The sequence below is a fragment of the Pseudorasbora parva genome, chromosome 21 (genome assembly GCF_024679245.1).
Source record: "Pseudorasbora parva isolate DD20220531a chromosome 21, ASM2467924v1, whole genome shotgun sequence".
Lineage (NCBI taxonomy): Eukaryota > Metazoa > Chordata > Actinopteri > Cypriniformes > Gobionidae > Pseudorasbora > Pseudorasbora parva.
Genome location: NC_090192.1, coordinates 2526363 through 2550538, shown reverse-complemented (window position 1 = coordinate 2550538; position 24176 = coordinate 2526363). Strand labels below are relative to the sequence as shown.

The 24176-nt window shown below is 36.3% G+C and overlaps 1 protein-coding gene across 2 annotated transcripts in view; it reads right to left on the bottom strand.

The window, feature by feature from the left end:
- pemt (phosphatidylethanolamine N-methyltransferase) overlaps positions 1 to 21166 on the bottom strand; it is a 116141-nt gene extending 94975 nt beyond the window's left edge. The window contains exons 1-2 of one of the 2 annotated variants that reach the window (XM_067430625.1): positions 20934 to 21166; positions 16567 to 16674 (exon numbers count right to left, since the gene is read on the bottom strand). In XM_067430625.1, coding sequence (XP_067286726.1) covers positions 16567 to 16674; positions 20934 to 21011 — 186 coding nt within the window. In that variant the 5' untranslated portion in view covers positions 21012 to 21166. The remainder of the gene's footprint in view (positions 1 to 16566; positions 16675 to 20933) is intronic. The other variant, XM_067430626.1, reaches the window with a different exon arrangement.
- Between the last annotated feature and the right edge of the window lie 3010 nt (positions 21167 to 24176).

Sequence of the window (24176 nt, the reverse complement as noted above, 5' to 3'; positions counted from 1 at the left end):
CTGTAAGCGGGGTGATGGTGTTAATGATTTACCTCAGAGAGTGAGCTGCAGTGCATCGCGCTCAGACTTTAGAGAATGTGCTCAGTGAAAAAACGCACTTTTCTTTCTGGAGTCTAATAAAAGTTAAACAGAAAATATGGTAGCTTATGTAGGCAATAACTGCATTTTTGGTTTAGAATATTAATGGTAATGTCAACCATTTTCTTTCCCTATTAATGTTTGCTGCTGCATCCTTTGTCTGACTGCTCTCACTTTTTCCAACTACGGGCTATGCCACAGATCAAACAGAAAATGTGCGCTGCGTTTTGTTATGTCTGCCCCCCCCACACACACACACAAGCACATATATAATACACTAAATTATTTATATACAACGCAAATCATGCAGCAGTGCCATCTATCTTTATTTCGCGATCCATTTTTTTCGACCTCGATGCGTTTCGTCACGTTTTGTATCGCGATATTTTGTCAAACGATATTTCGTCCCATCCCTACAATCTTCCCGAACATAAAAGATTGGATTACCTGCTACTTGTACCTTTTGATAACAGTTAAATTAAAGTGCTCATTTAGCTCAACTCAAATATTTGCAGTTAATATGACTTACCATTTTCTGTTAAGGTAACTCCAATATTTTCAGTTATTATAACAAAGTTTTGAGTTTTCACATAACTTTAAAAATTAAGTACACATCCACACCATTTTATGTTAACAAAACTCAATTTGTATTGGTTTGTGTTGTCATTGTTTCACCATGCTGAGTACTACCAATCAAAACTTCCCCATGGGTCCCAACATGCATTGCGGCAAATGTGTCTCACAAATACAAAGCAGCCAGAGAAACACTAATATTACACAGTCAAGGGTCAAGACCCGACTAAAGCAAACACTGATCTCCATCATGGTGACTTTAAACAAAACTATTATTTTCATTAAAACAGAAATAAAGTCATTCCGGTTATTTATAAGTTAATTCACATATTATTGTTAGGTTTAGTAACTTACAAATTTTTACTTATCGAATTTAAGATTGCACACAATGAAAAAGTCTCCATCTTAATTTGAATCAGCAACAGACGAGGCGAAAAGGACCGCCTTTGTAAATGTCCTCCAATCAGTGAATTAGTTCTTGTTGCCAGACAGAACTCCTGGCATGGCCAATCACATCAAAGCAAGACCAGAGTGAGCTATTTTAATTATTTATGATTTTGAGTACATTCAACTTGAAATCTTAAGTTTATGTACTTATTCTTAACATGTAAATACTTAATTCTATTAAGCTATATTTAATTTATGTTTTAAGTTATGCTTACTTATTTACAAAAAAAGTTAAATTTAATCAAAAAAATATTAGTTAAAATTACTCAAAAGTAGGACCATGTTACATCAACTTGAAATAATTAAGTTAGTAGAACTTTTTCTAAAACTTTGAGTATACACTACTTAAAGGGTTAGTTCACCCAAAAATGAAATGTCTGTCATTAACTCCTCCCCCTAATGTCGCTCCACACCCGTAAGACCTCCGTTCATCTTCACACACAGTTTAAGATATTTTATATTTAGTCCCAGAGCATAATGCAGTCAATGCACACTATACTGTCCATGTCCAGAAAGGGAATTAAAACATCATCACAGTAGTCCATATGAGACATCAGTGGGTTAATTAGAGTCTCTTGAAGCATCCAAAATACATTTGGGTCCAAAAATAACAAAAACTACGACTTTATTCAGCATTGGCTTCTTGTCCATGTGCCTCCGAAAAGAATCAAACGGTTAGTGAATCAGTGAATCGATCAATGAGTCGGGTCGCCAATGTCTCGTGATTTCAGCAGTTTGGCAGTTTGGCAGTTTGACGCGAACAGAACTGCTGAAATCACGTGACATTGGCGACCCGAATCATTGATTGATTCAACATTCGGGTTTACAATGAAAAGAAACGTTTCTGATTATTATAATTTATTTTGACTGTTTTAAGGATGCTTTAAATTTAATAAAAGTGACCGTAAAGACATTTATAATGTTACAAAAGATTATATTTCAGATCAGTGGTGTTGTTTTGAACTTTATATACATCAAAGAATCCTGAGAAATCAAATGCATCACAATTTTCCACACTGATAATGATCATAAATGTGTGTTGATCATCAGATCCTCATCTGAGAATGATTAGTGAAGGATCATGTGACACTGAAGACTGGAGTAATGATGATAAACTCAGCTTTGGTCACAGGAATAAATCACACTTTACTATATATTCACACAGAGAACTGATGATTTACATTAAAATTATATTTATGATTTTTTACTGTAATTTTGATCAAACAAAATCAGCCTTGTTGAGAAAAGGAGACTTAATGAAATAAATATATTCTTAATTATTTCAAACTATTCACTGATAGTGTTTAATTTAATATTTATTTAATTAAATAAAAAAATTAACTTTTCAAACAGATTTTTTCCCCATCAAATGTACAGTGTAAAAAATAAAAACAGAAAATGTACCGGTTATTTTCTACCAGTACATTATCCAGTAGTTTTACAGAAATTTCCATTAACCCTTAAAACATGAACTAATGCAATGTACAGGTAAAACACCTGACTTTTTTACAGTGTAAAGTTTTCATTTTTAAATTAATTTTTGAACATTACTTGGAAATTATACAGTTATCAAAATTACACAGAAACTATTTTCAGAACAATTGCTAGATTTGTTTTTTTTACTCTTTTAATCAGGAATAATACACATTAATTATCCATTAAAATATGTAAAATGCGCCAGATTTATCCGACACTGGCTAATTTTTACCCAAAGTCCCTTGGCAGGTTGATGTTAAGGACAAGGACAAGAAAAAACTAAAGAAACAAAAACACTATACCAGAATGTCTATAAATGATCACAGTTTTGATTTAACAGTGACCATATTTTAACCATTTTAATGACCTGTTGTGTGTTTTAATCCTATCAGCTCTGATTTATTCCACTCATGTGTTCCTCTGAAAGCAAAAGTAGTTCTTCTCAGTGGTACATTACAATCACCCATAATACCGGCTCCTGCATACTGTCCTGTTGTGTGACCAATATAATCCTTAAAAACAGGAGGAGCAAAACCATTTAAGAAGTCAGCAAATTGCATCAAATGTTCCCAATTTAAAATGAAAACATGGTTAAAATTAGCCTGACAAGCCAGAGCCACATCAAGATGTTTGGTCTGGAAACTCACCATTGACGGCTCAATCTGAGGGGCGGATAAACGTTTGTCTTTCAAACTCCCTCTGCACGCGATAGGATAGCGCTACAACCAACCAGAGCAACGAAGGTGAAACGGAGCTCGCTGACAGATTAAACATTCGCCGTATCCGGTCGGCTAAACTCCGAACACATCTTCCCTTCTTAAGAATGACTTCAGTGCCGTTCTTTGTTCTTTTCTCAGAGAAAAGCTTAAAAGCGAGTCTTCCAGAGTCGCGGTCAAAGCTGATTCGAAAGACCGCCGTTCGCCAGTTTCTGTGTTTACTAGAAGCACACAAGCGTAACTCGGCCGTCATTATGTTAAGCCCCGCCCACCGACGCTATACACGATGTGATTGGCCCAACCCGAGTTTGCCGCTTACAGCTCAGAAGTGTATTGAGAGTTGCTAGACGACACTCGTGGCAGATTAGATTTGCTGCCGCTAGGGTGCGTCTAGATTTCTAGGCTAGGTTAAAATACTCCAATGTTTTTACTACATAAAACATAAAAATTTTATCTTAAAATACTACATTTGTTTCGTCCCGAATGAAAATAATGAGCGGTGTTTATTGCAGATTAAAAAGTCTAGTCACTCGATTTTTATACTCTCCTTTTCAGAGTACTAACATTTTAATTATATATTGACATATAAAGAAAGTTTAAACAAATTTGGACAAAAGTGTTTTAGATCATTCCTACCTATCCCACCTTTAACTTCAACATTATGAACTATGCAAAGCATGCTGGAACTAAAATATACACTGCGCAACATACATTATTAATGTAGTCCCAACACAAATGGTTTAGGTTAACTTAACATTTGAGACAGGGGTAGCTGCAGCTTGGAGTAATGGGCGTGGCAAGAGGTAGGGGCGTGGCAGGAGGTAGGGGCGTGGTGAGAGGTTTCTCATTGGTCAAAGGAGCTTCCTCCTGGCGACTGCGTTGGCCAATCAGCAGTAACCTTAGTTTTACTATCGTATGAATCAGTGGAGGAATGAGTTTTGACTTGAACACAAGCCTTTGATGACAAATTCAACTGACGTTTTAAAAAACTTAATTGTAAAAATGATTATTGATTAAATTTTTTTTTTTTTGGATAAAATGTTGTTTGTTTTGCTTACTTGATTAATGTCACTTAAAAGTAGTTTATTAAACCGGTTTTACTTCATTTTATATTATATGATGAGTGTTTGATCAAACATGTATATATATGTATGCCTTTATACAGCAAAAACATTTGCTGTACCATTATTATAAAAATAATATTACTTTTAGTTTGTATGTAGCCTACTTTAAATGAAAGTACAAAATTAGTATGACTTTAATAGTGTCAGGAGACATTTTTATCTTTAAAATAATAATTTGTTTTTTAATTATTTTTTAATTTATTATTTAGTTCAAGTACAGACATTTCAAGTTTAATGCGATAAAAAACGATGAATACAAAGCATTGTAAATACAGCTCAAAGTGTGTAAATCAGAGAATAACAATAACAAGTATAAAATGAACGATACAAATAAATACACAAATATAAGTTTATGAATCAAGGTAGAAAACGTTTAGTTTTGTGATCTCATGTTTGAAAGGGTTTAAAGTATACTGTGAGATCAGTCTTCTAAAAGGTAATATAGGAAGGGTTCTTTCATTTGTGTCATGCATATAAAACTTCAGCAAAATAATTTAATTATATAATTTAGTTTTTCAGAAAAATATGATTTTGGAAACAAAGTAAAATGCCATGAAGTTCTAAATTCTAATACTTGGAATTTCTATTTTAGGAATATCTATTTTAAAGTCAGTCCAAAATGAAATAGAAAAAGGGCAATACAAAAATAAATGTTTAATATATTCAAGTGATGTGTTAAAAAAGTGCATTTATCATGTTTTTTTTAATGATTGATCCTAAAAAAGTCGCGGTGGTGATGACGTCACGTAACCCGCGCCATACAGAAGGTTTCGAAGGTATCATACACTGCGTCTCAATCAGCTCCCTAGTTCACTAGAGTGAAAGAAATGTATTTTGTCTTGTATAATTATTTGTGTAATTATAGTGATTCAGTTTATGGCTCGCTTTTATGCGGATCAGGAAGCTTTTCGCGTCCTGGTCATAGACTGTAAAAAGACGAGAAGACCTCGCGGCACGCCCCATTTCTTTCTGACCTCATGGCACGCCCATTACTCCAGTCTGCAGTTACCTCTACTTGTAACATTTTACAAACTCTAGTTCATTTAACATAATAAAATGAAAATGGCAGTTAAGTAAAAAACTAAAGATTTGTTTTGTTTGAGCTAATATTATTTAAATAAACAACTAGAATAATTTTTTTTAGTGCAGATGGAGTCCATCAACACCCCTAAAGCTTCACCGTCCTAGAGCTCATCCTGGGTCCACATTTCACTCAGTAACTTTAGGCAGTTTTGAATTATATGCCGTTTAATGTTGATGATCGCGTTATTTTACATATGCATCTGCTGTTTCTGCTTCTTCTTCACCTGTGTTTTGATCAGGAGTACTCGTTTAGGAGATGTGAAATAGCGCCCCCTCCCGTATTACAGTGAAAACATGGGAAGCAGGAAAATCTTGTCAATTGCAGGGAAGCGTTTTCTCATAAAAGTCGAGATAAAACAGAGAAAAAAAACTCACTGCTCTTGACTGAATAATTTAATAATGGTTAATCTATATTATACTGTCGAAGATATTTTGGCACTGGCATATAAGCCACTGATATAAGCGTGCTCACACGTCACATCGCGGATATTCACACAAAATATTGTCTAAATGTGGGTCTTGTCGCGTATCATCATAAATATAGTCGGTTATGTCTTAAGTGAACGTAAACATGAAATATGCCATAACCACCAGCGTTGTCATTTTCAAAAGTTTCATGGCCCAAAGAATATCTGCTCAAGAAATTTATCAAAAGAAAGAACAGACCGTTTTATCCTCGCTATCCTTAAATATGCAATATTTTTTTAATCAACACTTGAATGTGGGCAAGTTTCGTGAAAAAAGCAACATTTTGAAAACAAAGCTGAGAAAATTTGCGACTAACTTGCATACAGATGAGATTCAGAAGGATGATCACAACACAGATGGAGTATATCAACACGGTTTTCATATAAAAGACGAGAAAGACCGACTTGACCGAATGACTTTAATAAGGGTTAATCTATATTTATACACTGAAGACTATGAAGTGATATTTACATTTAAAATCTCTATTTCTGTACCTGAAAATCTAGTTTAAACCTACATGAAAAACCTGAAAAGAACAGCTTTTCATTTGTATATTAGTTCTGTTGTAATTATTTACAATGTATGTATAATCTGTTTTATATACAGTACCAGTCAAAAGTTTGGACACATCAGTGAGAAAGCCAAATTTTGGACTGGTACTGTACTATAACACACTTGTTAAAAAAACAATATCAGGCTTTTTTTTACTCTATAATATTGTTATCGTCCCCCAAAAACCCATATCGGTCAGGTTCTAATGAAAACTAAAACTAACTAGATACATTTTTTCACCATGCAATGTTAATAAGCAGAACCAAAAGATGTGCCATATTTTGCATTTTGCAGACGAATAAAAATGAATGCACATTATGTAAGGTACAACGCTTGTCCAATTACTCTAAATGCACTCACATGCTTTGGTCTAAAAAACTAAATCCATTGTTATCTCAGCCAGAATAAAGCAGCTGCGCCGCTGCACACATTACCTCTCAAATAACACTGCGTATGTACAGTAATTCCTTTAAAAGGCACCCTAATGTTTGCTTGAGAGTGCTGAAGGCTGTAACTAAAAAATAAGGCCAAAACTTCTTTAGAAGGTCTACACACTCTAAATGGGTTGCACTTATAATGCAGCATGAAAGCAGGAAAAGAGCTCAAAGAAAAACAACTAACAAGTGCAGATGAACGCTGCTAGTGCTTTGGGTAAGAGGTTCAATGAAAGCTCGCTCGCCGCGCTGTGGTTAAGTGTGTTTGAGTGAGTGTGTGTGGATGAATTGGTTGCCACCAAACAAAGAATAACATTTGCAAACCTGCAAACCCCAATGCTCAAAATAATTAATTGGTTTGAGTAGAGCCAACTAAACTCATTATTTGACTATTTAGAACATTCTTTTGAGTTCACAAAACGGACACATTTTAGGTAATCTGAATTGTTTTGAGTTTTATGAACTTGTTTCTTTTAATTTAGGCTAAATTAAATTTTAGTGAAACTGGGTTGGGATTTCTATTTCCCAGAATACTTCGCCATGACACTCAGAAGGGAGAGTAAACGCTGAAATTAACTCTTTCCCCACCAAACACGGAAATTTCCGTTATTTGTGAGAAAACACTTCCAGGCCAATAACGGAATTTTCCGTGTTTTCACTATCGGGCGCTAGGGGGCGCTATTGCACATCCTCTGAATGAGTACTGAATCTCCTGATCAAAACACGCGCGAGGAAGACGCAGTGAAACGAGCGATCGCATGTAATCATATGCATATTAAAAATAACCTGATCATCATCATTAAACAGCATATGAATCAAAACTATCTAATGTTACTGAATGAAATGTGGACCCAGGACGAGCTACAGGACTGTGTAAGCATTAGGAGTGTTGATGGACTCGATCTCCTCCATCTGTGTTTGATCATCGCTCTGAATCTGATCTGGAAACAGTCTTTCACAAAAATTTGATTTTCTCAGCTTTTTGTTCAAAATGTTGCTTTTTTTATGAAACCTACCCATATTCAAGTGTTGATAAAAAAGGAATGCATGAAGCTAGAATAAAACGTTTTTTTTTTTGTTTGTTTGTTTGTTTGTTTAAAAGAAGAGGGTCAGCTCTTTATTTTGATATATTGCATGCTCAGATATTCATTAAACAAAATATTCTATGGGCTATTACATTTTGGTGAAAATTGTCAAAAACCCTGTCGGTGGCTGGCAACTTTTTTTTAAACGCTGGCGGGGAAAGAGTTAAAGGTGGGGTAAGTGCTATCTGGTAACCGTTGTTGTTATTTCAAATCACCAAAACAAACACGCCCCCTACCCCCAAAAGGGTCTCGGCCCTATATTGATATCAACGACTACGGCAAAATCTGTGTGTTACTAATCCAGGTCGAATATTTAGTTTAAAAAAGTCGCCCCTTCATCACAAAAACACAAACCATACTCATGACAACTCTATAGTACACGAGCACAAGTCCAGCTAATGGCATATAACAATTCTGAGTGGATTAGAATTATATAGATTATAAAAAAAGAGGAAACAAACATATTTTAGGAGTATAGTACCTTACCAATCGGACACATTTTTGAGCTGATTTTGAAGCACACACTGAGGGGATTAAGACACTCCATACGGTGTGGAAATGAACGGGTCTTTATCATCACTGAAGTGAGCCACAATACGATCGCAAATGGACAAACAAGCGAACATGACACACAAGCATAGTCAAGCAAAAGCAGCATATATTAGTTCTCAGCTAATGTCCGTCCTGTGTGTCGTGCGTTTTGAATAATGTTGTGCACTGAGCGCTCTCTCTTCTCATCATCATTAGTAAACACGCTCCTTACCTGCTGATTGGCTACAAGTTTGTTATTGGACTCGTATGGAGGACCAAATTACTCAAAATAAAATAATTTAATAAATAATGAATTCAATAGAACAACAATTAAATGTACCAGTTTATTCTGAAATAATTACATAATTAATTTAATTATTAATTTATTAATTTAATAATTATTTTAATTAAATATTAAATGAATAATTAAATAAATAAATGTATATATGTATTTATTTTGTAAAATTACATGAAATTGTTTAATACATTTCACAATTACCTCTTCCACACACACTATTGCTATGTTTAAAAATCTATTTTTTCACTATTTAATGTGCTTTTTCAAAAAGACGTTTTTCATAATAATATGCTGCATTTACGAATGACGCCTACTTGACGAATTACGCATTTCCAAAGCACTATTTTCCCAAAGATTTTTTTCATAATAATAGAGGACATTTCACAAATACCAATCATCAAGGCAGGGGGCGGAGCTTGGCGCTGATTGGTTTGAAGCTGAAGAGTTGACAGACATGACAGATCGATCTGTGTGTGGTTTGGTGACGTCACAGAACACCAAGGATGCTTCTCATTTCTTATACAGCGTTTTTATCTTGATCAATTCCTACCGCCATATTAATTTCCAATCAGTTCCCTAATCTCCCCTTGCCACTTGCCAGACCCAGACAGAAAAAAGTAATCAATCTGAAAGGATTATCCAATCAGTGCCAAGCTCCGCCCACTGGCTGCTGATTAGCATTTGTGAAATGTCCTCTATTATTATGAAAAAAATCTTTGGGAGAATGGTGCTTTGGAAGTGCAGGATCCGCCAAATAGGCGTCATTCGTAAATGTAGCATATTATTATGAAAAACATCTTTTTGAAAAAGCACATTAAATAATATTTATTTTTATTTTTAAGCATAGCAATAGTGTGTGTGGAAGAGGTTAATTGTGAATAATATTAAACAATTTCATTTAATTTTATAAAATAAATAGATTTATTTAATTAATTAATATTTAATTAAATAAATTTTTTAATTAATAAATACAATATTTAATAAATTATTTAATTATTTCAGAATAAACTGGTACATTTAATTGTTGTTTTATTGAATTCATTATTTATGTAATTATTTCATTTTGAGCAATTTGGTCCTCCATAGACTCGGCCCGAGTCCGTTTTGTAAAACCTTTTTCTGAAATAACACTTACCCCCCCTTTAAGTGTTATAATGTTGTTGTTTTTGTTGCAATATTAAAGGGGGGTCTAATGCTATTTCATGCACTCTGGCTTATTTACACTGTTAGGCCGGCTACACACTGGCATAGCGTGAGCGTTTGAGCTCCATGGCGTGTCCGTTTTTATTTCGGCTCCCGTTTGCACACTGTGACAAGTGTGGCTCAAGCCATGCCGAAAACACATGCATGCTAGAAATATAACGACACTTATTTTTCAAGCTACACGTTGGAAGCATTTCCAAGCTAAATAGAATAGGAAAAGATGTTTATATGTAATTTTGACACTAATAAATATTAATAAATGACATTTTGATGTTTGAAAGTCTCTAGGTTAACATAAATGCAGAGGCCTAATTGTAATTTAAAAACAAACATAATTATCGCCACGCGGCTGACACGCAACAGAAACGCCACGCAGCCAGTGTGTCGCCGGCCTTAAAGAGTTGATTCTCATAATAAACATGGATAACATTTTAAACATGATTTTAGGGATGCACCGAAATGAAATTCTTGGCCGAAGCCGAAACCGAATAATAATGAAATGCTTGGCCGAAGCCGAAACCGAATAATAATGAAATGCTTGGCCGAAGGCCGAATACCGAACGCGGTGTTTCGCATTTTTTCGGCTATTTTTTTTACCATTACAATAATTAAATAGTAAAAATTAGCTTTTTACTATTTTGTGTTGCTTTTGAGAGAAATAAATCAAATAACAAAAATACAATTTCAAAATATTTATTTAACACTGAACATTTTTTTAACATTCCAGCAGATATTATACAAACTAAGCACAACATAACTTAAAATAAATAATTAGTAAAATAAAAAATATATTTTTATTTGGCCATCTTTGAAGCCCCCTTCTTGGATAGCCTATGTTAGGCCTATAACTGACTGCTGAAAGAATGTAACTCTGTATGTCTACAACAACAAATGTGCATTGAATAGTCCAAAAAATGTGGATGAACCCACAACAAATAAATAACTGTCCTAGACATAAGCCTACTTAGCCTACTTCTTCAGGAAAAGTGGCAGGTTCTTCTTTATGAAAAGTAGCTTCTCTGCTTTCTCACATGAAAGTCGGTTCCTCTTCTCATCGATGACATGAGATGCAGCACTAAACAGTGCTTCCACACTGCTGACATGTTTGCTGCATAAAGCGCGCGCCTCTCACTCTACATGGGTTAATGTTTGATCGCGTCATTAAAAACGTCATTGTTCAGCAAAAATTATTCGGCCTTTTTACTTATTCGGTTTCGGCTGCCGAACATTCGGTGCATCCCTAATATAGGGATTATAACTGTGCAAATATTTCTGCACAGTTTTAGTAGCCTATATATTGATTTAACATAAATACCTTATGTGTGTGTATATTCATTGCACCTATCTGTTCTGTTCAATGTTACTTTCATATTAAAGTCCATGGTTATAATTATTCATAAGTATGTAGTGTCATAACTACATCTCTGACGTTTATAACAAACGAAACAGTTTGAAAATCGATTGAAATTTGAGCAAGTTATGGTTATTTAAAGGTATATGCACCATTAAAACACACTGTTACGAGTGAGCGAAGTATATGCACCATTAAAACACACTGCTACGAGTGTGTGAGCTGCCTGTGACAAGATGGCCGCCAGTTGCGGACGGCGACCTCCATTGGCCAACAGCGCGCACGAGACATCTAGCCTTTATTATGGATATATATGGTTTATACCATTAATTTTTTTTCCGGTCTATGGTTTACACACACATAGATGATTCGACTATCGGTCGACCATTGAGAGATTCGAAAATTCTGATTTGAATGTGTAAATCCTTAGTCGGGGACACCCCTACATGATAGATAGATTAAAAAACATGCAAAAAAAGTGACTAAAATTAAAATGAAAGGATAAAAATACCTGATTCAAAATGTTAAAAACTATATTCAAAGCATCTCACTTACACTAAAATAACGCTGATCAACACACGCGTTGTAACAGATTGGCTAAATTCACTTGTAAGTGTTGTCGAGATTAACTTTTAACCCAGAATATTCCTTTAAAAGCATCTGCTTTTAGTTACCAGTATTTAACATGACTGGATAACTGGGTCATGCTAACCAGCCCAAAACTGACCACTTGTCTTACATCAACATTACCAGTCAAAAGTTTGGACACACTTTCCTATTCTGTTTAATGGGAAAGTGTGTCCAAACTTTTGACTGGTAGTGTATCTCAAGCAAATCCTGGATCAGACTTTGAAAACCAATAACTCCCATAGCAGCACATCCTCCACACACACTGACAGCAAAACAACAGGAAGTTATCTTGTCCATGAAGCCGATCCACCTGGAAATGGACAAAGAAGCCACGCATAGAGAATGATTCTGATAATACGCAGCTTAAAGATTAGTCCAGGCCCACAATGCACCTGGCAGACAATGGCATACAGATCTGCATTATCCACAATGACAGCCCCGCGCAGCACAGCATATGACTCATATTCACAGATAATAAAGTCATTTGGCAGATGCAGTGAAGTAGAGGAAGGGAAATCTCTGAGATCCGATGTGTTAATGTGAAGAGGTGCGAATGCATCCAAATATAGCCAACAGTAGGAGACTGAAGTATGAATTGTGAATGTGTAAAATAATTTCGTAGATGTCTTGTGTGTAGTTATGAGATATTTTGAAGACCACTCTGGGTTAACATTGCCAAAGCAATGTATAAAAACCTTGTAGTCACAATTATTAAAGCCATAAAGTGATTAAAGTTACACTTTACTTAACAATAGTTAATGCACTGAGTAACATTAACTGAGAATGAGCAACACATTTATTTATACATTTGTTAACGTCAGTTAATCAAATACAGTTCATTGTTAGTCTATGTCAGCTCAGGTTCGTTAATTAATACGGAAACACACATATTAATGCATTCACTAACAATGAGTAATATATCTTTGACAGCTTTAGCCTTATTAGTTAGTTTACAGTGCTCTGGTACTGTTCATGTGTTGGTAAAAAATTACTACATTATTATTAAAAAACTTATTTCAATTAAATGATTGTACTACATTTTAATTTGAAAATATGTTCTTTTTAATATTTTGTATTTTTAGGGGATTTTATGAAACTAAATTATATTTATGCAATAGTTATAAACCATTTATTCTCTTTTTGAGCATTGGAGCTGAAAATACAATTTCTAACTTAAATGGTCATAAATGTTGAATGCTTTGAAGTTTGGTCTCTTTATAAGGACGACACTTGGCTGATTATTAATCAAGTGAAAAAGTGAAAAAAGTTTACATTTATTGTTATAAAAATGCACAAAAATACCATTTTCAATTTTATATGAAATATATATATTTTCCAAAACACATTTTTTCTCTTAAAATGTGAGAATATCAAACCCATGCATGTAAACAAGTTGTGTTCCAAATTTAAGGTTGATATCACAAAAAATGAGCTTTCAGTCAATTTTCTTCGTGTGCAGTACCAAACGCTTCCACTAGGTGAAATTTGCCTCCCATTCATTTCCAATGCACCATTTAATTTTCTCAAATCGTGTGTTTGTGTGTGTGTGTGTGTGTGTGTCAGTCAAAACCTTTACCAAGTTTCGTACCATCCCAAAGAAGTATAAAATTCTAAAAAATAAAATAAATTAAACAAAAAAAATCACAGAACAGCACCAGATGGTTAAGTAATGCTAAAAGACAAACCTTTTGATTTTAAAGGGTTACTTCAGCGATTAGCATATGGCTTTGTATCAGTAGAAACCCTGGAGTATATGCAAATGATCGTGCTTTCACCCCTCATATCCCCCTGAGACGAGAGATTTATGCATTTTATTTCTGGAAAATGTCCTCCTATGACGCAAATTGACGATATTTACATCATAGGAGGAATGTTTGGCCAAAGGCTAAGGACTACAGCCAGCAGAGGGAGCCATTTCCTCATGTTCTGAACCCGCACATGAGGATGGAGATCACACTCACAGCTCAGCTCAGCTTCAGGCACTCATTTAAACAGAGATATGGTGAGCAATGGAAGTCTTTTAACTTCTCAAATTAATTTCTATGAAAGTTAAGCTTGCAAAGGCATAAGTGTTGTCAAAAGTACTGACCGCGATACCAAATCGGTACTGAAATGTTAAAAATATGATGCTTTGAGCGCTGTTGAGCGGAATCGTAAACACCTCTGACTGGCCATTGTGCTCACGCGCTCATCAAATAGGTCTATGATTGGTTACTTTGATCAGCGCTTCACAAACATGTCAAAATACATCAATGACGCTTTTCACGAAGCGCTTGCACAGATACACACAGAGCATTTGAATGTAGGTGTCTATCAGCCTACCGGTCCGCTGGTCGACGCCTGCTTGTGCTTTCAAACGTTCCCGCTCCCGCTTTCAAAACACTTTTCAAACACTTCCGTGTTGTTTCAAACCGCTGCCGTGTGTTGATCATTGTAGCCAATCACAAGCACATCTGATGAGCGCGTGAGCACAATGACCAGTCAGAGGTGTTTATGATTACAGCTCAACAGCGCTCGAAGCGTCACATTTTTTTAACATTTCAGTACCGATTTGGTATCGCGGTCGGTACTTTTGACAACACTAAAAGGCATGAACTGAAACACGCCAGACTGAACTGGCGTTGTGAATGTATGCCACGAGTGTAGTCGCGATTACCTCAGCTCTCATCACGAGAGCTCATCAGCTCATTTATCTCACTCCTGCAGTCAGTGCTCAGTGCTGTGAGACTCACGCGGCGACTCACTCATTATATTGAACACACACATTCAGTTTTTAATTGTATTGTCTTCTCCAACTCAGTCACAGTAATCCAGTAGCGGTGGCTGTGGGAGTGGCCTCACAGGGCAGCGAAGCATTCTGGGAATTGTAGTCTTTCATCCCCATGAGACAAAAATACATTTTCTGTCTTTTCTCAGTCTAGAAGGCACCAAATTCAAAAATTATTTCACATTTTTACTACATTGATGACCCAGTTTAAATACAGATTCATCTTCCCAGCGCTGAAGTACCCCTTTAATAATGTATTCATAAATGTTGAAAATCATTTTTATCTTTAGTTAAAGGCCGTGCAAATACATCTAATGATGCTACTGGACACATCTTCAGTGATGTTCCTGGAATCATTGGGTGTTTCAGGTCTTTCAACATGTGGTAACACAAGGCAAAAATGTTTAAATCCAGAGAAATCATACATTTAAACCAGGATACGGACCGTGTGTGTCGCCTATCAATGACATCATACCCGGATTTTAATGTGTAGTAACCATGGAAACACATCGAAGCCGCTTTAATATCTGATGTGTTTTATTATTCACTGTTTGGATCATTGATGGCCAGAAACTAATGATTGTTCTCCAGCTCAACACAGTTAGTCTTATTGTTTAAATCTGGTGTTCTTGATTTACCGCACAGAGTACCATGTTTTACCGCCTAATATGATCTCGCTCACTGCAGTGTGAACAAGTGTCTCATAGTAGCGCAGAGTAGCATTATAACATCACTTTAACACACTCAGATGTGTGTGATATGATAAAACAGAGTTCCGCAGAAAAAGCGGAAGCGCTCGTCTGACAGAATATAAGCTCCACCCACTCAAGAGTCAAGACACGCCTTTATTCTGAATAAGAGACGAAATATTACATATTGTGGCTTTAACTAAAGTTAAAAAATGGAATAGAACTTTTAGCAAATACACACATTTAAAATATAGTTTCTCCTCTAAAAATGAACCAAAAATACTGATGACTCATCCTACACTACACAGATATGCATCCAATCAAATGGTCTCTGAAATGAGAATGCTCCTCCCACATCCAATACCACTCGCCACAAACTGGCAAGTAGCAAAAGACGGTTCACTGCTGTGTTGTAACCAGAAAAAATGCATTAACACACACAGGAAATAAATCTGCATATCAAATGATTTCGTGGGGTTTTTCCACTTAGGCATGTGCAAAACTATAAATTTAAATAATCAACTAGTCGGTGGGTTGTCCGAATGACTAGTCGGTGTTCAGTAAGTTTAATTAGCCTGTGTCATGTATACCAGCAAATCCTTCAATAACAGCCTCCTTGAAAACATAAACAAATAACGGAACATTTATAATAAGAAAACACATCCTATATGACTTATTTCAAAAGAGGCCTTCTCACAGCATGCAAGTCCTGGACACATGAAATAAGGCCTGCCACGACTAAAAATAAACTATAAATATACTTCCTTTATACTTTAAAATTGCCTCTGTGCTACAACGACGACACTACAGTCATAACAGAGCAGCTTTGTGACATCAGTTCTTCTGTGCTTTCCTGTTTCAAACGCGAGCAATCAGTATAGCATTCACCGTTCTGTAAATGTTTTTAAGATTGAGACTGCGGGAGGACAACCAATGTTTACGAGTGTTATGCAAGAACGGCCTGTTCACATAACTGCACTGCGTGAGAAACACAGAGTCATGCGATACTTTATAAACATAACCTGATGGTGATAGTCCCCATAGAAGTTGAAGAGACTCACCACATTCCAGAAGAAGGGATTGAAGACGATAGCAATGACAGCCACGCAGAACCTGGGCTCTGTCAGGTCGATCAACCTCGACAGCTCTGTCAAAACAGACACGTCCATCTGGGGAGAGAAAGACAGCACAAAATAAAAGTGTGTAAGTGTGCAAGTGTTGTACATGCAAACTTGACTGTTCTTGACATCGAAATAGGTCAGTTGTGATTCATGCAAATCAAGTTTTTTTTATTTAAAATATATAGTTTGAAGGGAAGTATGATGCCTAGTACCGCTGTATTTCTGCTCAGAGATTTGCATTTTCATTTAGCCGTCTGCAGTTTTGGTTCACACCAGTTATATACACTGCCAAAAGTATTGGGCCGCTCTACCAGACCTGAGTTCAGGTGTTCAGTCCCTTCATGGCCACAGGTGTCAAGCATTAGGCCTGCAGACGCTTCTACACACATTAGTGAAAGAATGGGTCGCTCTCAGGAGCTCAGTGAACTCAAGCGTGGGGCCGTGATAGGCTGACACCTGTGCAATAAGTCCATTCCTGACATTTCCTCACTACTAAATATTCCACGCTCAACTGTTAGTGGGATTATAACAAAGTGGAAGCCATTGGGAACAACAGTAACTCAGCCACGAAGTGTTAAATCCCAGAGCGGGGTCAGCGCATGCTGAGGGTCACAGTGCGCAGAAGTTACCAACTTTCTGCAGAGTCAACAGCTCCAGATCTCCAGACTTCTGTGGCCTTCAGATGAGCTCAAGAACAGCGTAGAGAGCTTCATGGAATGGGTTTCCATGGCCGAGCAGCTCATCCAAGCCTTACATCACCAAGAGCAATGCAAAGCGTGGGATGCAGTGGAGTAAAGCAGCCGCCACTGGACTCTAGAGCAGTGAGACGTGTTCTCTGAGCGACCAATCACGCTTCAGTCTGACAATCCCATGGACGAGTCTGGTTTTGGCGGTTACCAGGAGAACGGGACTTGCCTGACTGCATTGTGCCAAGTGTAAAGTTTGGTGAAGGGGGATTATGGTGTGGGGTTATTTTTCAGGGGTTGGGCTTGGCCCCTTAGTTCCAGTGAAAGGAACTCTTAATGCTTCAGCATACCAAGACATTTTGCACAATTTCATGCCCCCAACTTTGTGGGAACCGTTTGGGGACGGCCCCTTCCTGTCCCAGCATGACTGCGCTCCAGTGCACAAAGCGTCGCTCTATAAAGACATGGATGAGGAGTTTGGTGTGGAGGAACTGGACTGGCCTGCACAGAGTCCTGAGCTCAACCCGATAGAACAGCTTTGGGATGAATTAGAGCGGAGACTGAGAGCCAGGCCTTCTCGTCCAACATCAGTGCCTGACCTCACAAATGAGCTTCTAGAAGAATGGGCAAAAATCCCCATAAACACACTCCTAAACCTTGAAGAAAGCCTTCCCAGAAGAGCTGGAACTGTTAGAGAGGGTGGGCCGACTCCATATTAAACCCTACGGATTAACAATGGGATGGCATTAAAGCTCATGTTCATGTGAAGGGAGGTGTCCCAAAACTTTTGGGACCAAAAATTTTGGCAATATAGTGTATATTTCAACCACAGATGGCAAAAAAGAGGGCAAAGCTTCATATAGCACTTTTAGAGCTGAACATCCGTTATTATCAATATATTCATAACCGTCAGATCTGAAAGTTACACCTGAAGCCTGTCTGTAACATCACATTGGCATCACATTGAGTTCATTAAAACATCAAGGTCATTGTTTTTACTGTTAGTTATTGATCATTACAGCAGGGACTGATTGAAGAGACTCGTCCTGTATTAAACACAGAGGCAGTTTTCACCATGCACTACTCAAATAAATGCAATGGACTCCTTTTAATCTGACACACAAGTTTACACAGAAGACTCGCAAGTTCGCAACCATACCATTTTATGCTCTGATGATTCTATTACGCAACAAACTGTGATTTATTGACGCCACCGAGGAGAAAAGGGCATTAGAAAGGAACAAAGCAGCCTTTTAAACACTTGCTGTGTGAAGACTGCTCTTTGTTTATGGAAAGAAAGGATGATATTGCCCTGAGCAGCCTCCTCTTCATAATCTCTGTAACACATATTAGATAGGCCAACATCATAAAAGATCATTGACCGCGTTTACATACACAAGAGATTTCAAATGGATCAGAATTTGGTCATGGTCTGATTATGTAATGTAGCACATTAACCTGAATGCCATACACAGAATAAACTGATATTATTTATATTTATATATATGATCCATCCAACAAACCCATCTGGAAGTTTCTACCAATCCTGAAGGTGTTAGAGATAAGTCCGCAGGATTGGACACTTCTAACAATAATTTCATTCAAATACTTATTTATATGAGCATATTTTAAAGAGGTGTAATTCTGGGCGATATTAGATACAGACAGTAAAAATTCAAGATTTTTTGGAGTGAGATTTTACTGTATCTTAGTACTGTTTTATCACAATACATTTGTCATAAAGTGGTCACCTGTCAATTAATTTAAATGTAAGTGTTTATCTGCTAAAAATATTCTGTGAATCTGTGCACGTGTCATTTTATCATTGAAGCTTGAAATTGTTATTTCTAATTGTCATTATTTTATAGAATATTTTTCATTCAATTACTTTTCATATTGGGTGTTGTAAATGGGCTTTATGATGAACTTACTTCATGCTTTGTATTTATTATTAAAGAAAATAAATTATGAGCATTTTAATTATTATTTAAGCTAGGCTATATTTTCACTTGTTCAAGGCTTCGAATTAAAAGTTTATTTTGTATGATGTACCGGTATTTTTTAATATTAAATAGACTTGTTATATTAAAGGGAAACTCTATACATGTTACACATTTATTAATATATTTTTTGTGTCTAGTTGCTGTTTAATGTTAAACTAACATTAAGAATGATTAATAGGCTATGCTTTAAAGTCTCCCGTAGTCAATAATTTGATCTCTTAAAACAAATCTTTGATCACCAAATTACATATTTAAACTTTTTTTTCACATAAAAAAAGCTTTAAAATAGCTTGAAACTCGACACCCTTGCTTCAGTTAGTATATGCATGAATATGCAAATGAGCCCCGCCTCCACTCACTCGCACCAGCTCAGAATAGCTGATCCACTCGCTCAACTTTACTGATGTAAACGCTGCACAATGGCAAGTGGAAATACTGGTCATATATGATTAAACCAGAAACTGATTCTGAAGAAGGAAGAGTGAATAATAAACACTCGTCTACACGTTGATTTATCACGTAATGCATTCCGTTTTATTTACAACATCGGGCACATAAGGGTCATTAATATGATTAGCCTTTTGCTTGACTACGTTATCAAACCGCTAATAATGTGTTGCTAATGTTACCCAAACCATGTGCAACCTGTAGTGTCAAAATACTATTGGGGCAGCGTGTGGTTACGCACAGACCAAAACAAAAACAGACATTCCCAATCCGAAACGTGCGTCCAAAGTAGCTGAATTTAGAATGTTTTCTAAATATCTGCAAGCATATTATGCTATTTTTATGCTTTAGTAAAGTGAAAAACTTACATAAAACATACAGCCAAGCGGCAACCTCCCACGATCTCTCTTGAAGCCAATACGGAAGTAATGTAAACTGCAATTCCTCAACTAGCCACTAGAGGCTCCAGAAGGAGCAGAATCTCATTGAGCTCATGTTAAAATGCCCAACTTTACAGCAGAAAAAAAACATGTTTACAGCCTGCTACAAACTGTTGTTTTGGTCTATACGGCTAATTTTGACCTTCATGTCAACTGTGAAGGGGGTGAATGTTTTTATAACTCATTTGTTTACATTATATAAAGCCAAAGTTCTGCATAATTAAGGGCATAATTAAGGTCATCTATAGTCATTGCGTCACCTAAGCTCCGCCCACACCCCGCCTTTTTGCCCATTTTCTGTTATCCCAGAGTGATGCTAAGATGGCCACGGCCAGCTCGTCTCTACTTTAGGCTTCAGAACTGCTCTTCAGAATCCTATGGGTGACGTCACGGACACTACGTCCATCTTTTTTTTACAGTCTATGCATAAAGCGCCTTTAATAAAAGAGCATTATGTTTTAATGTGTAAAATAAATGTTTAAGTGTATAAGCCACGCCCCTACTTCTGTTCTGTCACTGCTGGTCTAAAACTGGCGCTGTGGTTCTGCAGATGACTTTGATGACGGTCTGTATGTGCACAAATAATAAAAACGCACGTTTGTTAATATTGTTCATTATCAGTAAAGCAAACGATTACATTAGGACGCAATGCTGGTGATAACGAGCAGTGCCTTGCTGTTCATGAGCAGAGAGGTGGAACTAAAGGCTGCTGCACTGCAGTGAGATCTGACCTGACTGTAATCCACGTTATTCAATCCTCCGCAGCAGTCCAGCACGGGAATTATGTCCAACAACGACTCTCCGCTCATGAAATGGCCGTTTATCGGAGGAACAGTCTGCTCTCTTTCAGGAACATGTCACCAGCGTTCAGAATAAACGACACACACTTTTATTACCGTAATTGGTGAGGAACTTTCAGCATGCAACACAGCAGACATGACAGTTTACCTTTGACCTACTTAAGTCGCTCGGAACTGTGGGAAATGGAGTCGCCGTTTTCACACACTGATGACGCGTTTTAACTTTTAACGGCCATCTACATCGTAAAGCCTGCAAGGTTTTTTATATATGAATTTTTTTTAAAGTGTATGTACAGTTATAACACTATGCTATGTTACCTTTGCATCAAATTACAAGAAACTTAGGCACTATTACAAAAAACTATTACAAGAAAAATGGGTCTCCCCAAACTGTCAATTAGCCTAATGATTATCTGAATGATACTAATTTAAAATATGCATTGCTTGCTATAGGTCATACGAAATCGTACGAAAAGACATTAGTCTAGTAAAACCAATTGAACGCACATTTTTATACTTGATTCATTGTTAATTAAAACATAATAATAGCCTATTGTGTGAATAATTAAACATCATTACTTAGTTTTATTTATAACTGAAATAGTTGTGCATTTAACACTTAGTTTAACACATTCAATTATAATTTAATACATTAAAGATGAATGAGAATAGGGTAACTGCAAATGTGTGCCCATAAACTAGATATCAGCTATTGCTTATCTGTATGCTATGCTAGTATAAGCCAAGTATATACTATTCACTTTTTTGTGTGATTTCTAGAAAAGAGCCACCACGGTTTCAATCAGAAAAGCTGAATAAAGTCTAAAACAGATTGTGCACTTTGACTACCTGTTAGATTTACTCCCACATGAAAAATCAGCCTAACAGTGGTGACATGCTTCATGCCACAATGCATTCTGGGAGCCATGGATAAGTTTTTGATGCAAAGTTTTACATTGATACAATGAAGGAAATTGGCTTAATAAATAGAAACTGTTGTGAACAACAAAATGTGATGAATCATTTAAAAAATAACACGATTTGGCATGTTTCACTGCGTAATCACAAATAAAATACACACAATAACCTAAAATGCTTACAAAATATTTTAATAATATTTTAATAAAGGTTGTCGATTCTCAAAAATGTTCATTGTATTCACTCAAAGGCAGCCATGCAGGTAACTTATTAAATATTTTTACAGTGTAAGTTAGTCCAACAATTGTTGAGCCAACTTGAGGCATCTTTACACAGCAAACGCGGCACAGAAACCGATTCTGAAGCGGCATAAAATCCCAAAAATGTGCATTTACACACCGTTTAATCCTTCTCTGAAGCGGCATAAATGCATTTACACAGGAATTAAAATCGCGGGTAACAATGCGTTGAACATTATTTAAAACTACAGTTTTAACAAAGTGTTATAAATTAATTTAAAACAAATAATGAAATGTATAAAAATAGACCTAAAATAAAAATACGGAATTTTAAATAGTTTTGTTCTGCCTGCTATAAAGCGCTTTTGATGTTTGGCATAATTCTGTCGGTCTACTGTAATTCTGCAAATCTTCTATTGTAGGCTACGGTATAGTTATTTTATATTTCTTAATAAAATTGTGCCTGATTGACAATGCTATAAAGAAAGTTTTTTTTCAAAGAAACAGAAAGTCACTAGAGCATTCACAACATGTAGGCTAGGCTACAGAGGCGTCGCATCCGCATCCTCTTTTCTCGGTGACAGGTTTCAACACCCGCTCTTTTTCTGCAGTTTTGCCGCAGTTTTGCACAAACACCATAGCCTGCAGTTGCTCCTCCGTTTCTCTGGCCGCTCTTTGTCTGCGCTCACAGCGGCTGCTTCCCCTCCCCACGTAATAGATATTTTTTATAGCTTAATGCTCTTTAAATATGTTGTTGCATTGTGAAAAGTTTCTGTGCATAGGACGGACCTGTCCGCGGTCGTTCTCCGGTTCTGACCAAAGAAGAGCGATCTAGAATCTCCATTATAGCACCAGGCTGCATACCCCATCTCTCTGAGCCCATAGACTGTAAAAGTGGTCAGGAATGTAATTTTTCCCCAAAACAAAGTTTAGTTCTCAGCTCGTACAACATGAGCCCGAATATTTGACAATTCTGTTTAATTGTGAACAACGATTTTTGTTCGCGTCTTTATTAAATAGGCCTATAGCCTACAGACAGTTAGGCTATTTAATTAAAAAAATAATGTTATAGGCTAATATTAAAACATAGCCTAACTATGACATTATAGTTTTCTTTAACCCTTTGTCCAACGAAATTAAGCGCCGGCGCATTTCGTTCCTTTATGACAGCGGGAACAACTCACTCTGTAATTTTTTGCCACATGATACAGATAGCCTAGGTGATATACCTAATTATAAACTACATTTTCTACTTTTATGTCACAATAACAACAAAGATTCTGGGAATATTGTTTATGCACTTCAAAATTTCCAAACGCTGTCTTAATTCATTTTTTTATTATTAGGCTAATAAAAATTGTTCAAAAGCATCTCTAAATTCAGTAAATATTTCCAAAAAACGAATTTTCGAGCCAAAATAACGAAATGGTAAAAACTACCACCATGCAAATTAAATTTAGCCCTTCTCTCGCTACAACCCGACTGGGGAACGAACGGTAATAAGCTAAATGTTCTAAATAAATATGCACATAGCCTAATAATAATGATAATTAAAAAATACACAACTTTAAATAAACTCAAATATTCTACAATGTTGGTTATAGACAAATTACAATACCATAATGATTGAGTAGCTAGGCTATAGCCTATTTCAATTTGTTAGGCTGCACTATGCCTAAGGGAAAAATCCAAACTTCAGTCTATTTTAACAACATGTATGGACAGTAGGACAATATATCAGAAAATATCAAATCTAATATAAAATATCGTTCTCTCCAAGAGATTATAATACTGGGTTGGACAGTGACGCCGACTGGGTTAAGCATTTGCCTTCTGAGGGGAAATGTTGCAGTGCGTTGATCTGCCAGTCTCTTCAAAGGAAGATTACAAACAGCGAACACTACAGTGGTTAGCTTGACGATGTGAGTACAGAAACCTTTTACTTTAATTCCTAGATGGTTTGTCTCCTTGCTGCTTCTTAATTCTTGCGCCTAGTGAGCTGGCTGACAGGCGGTTG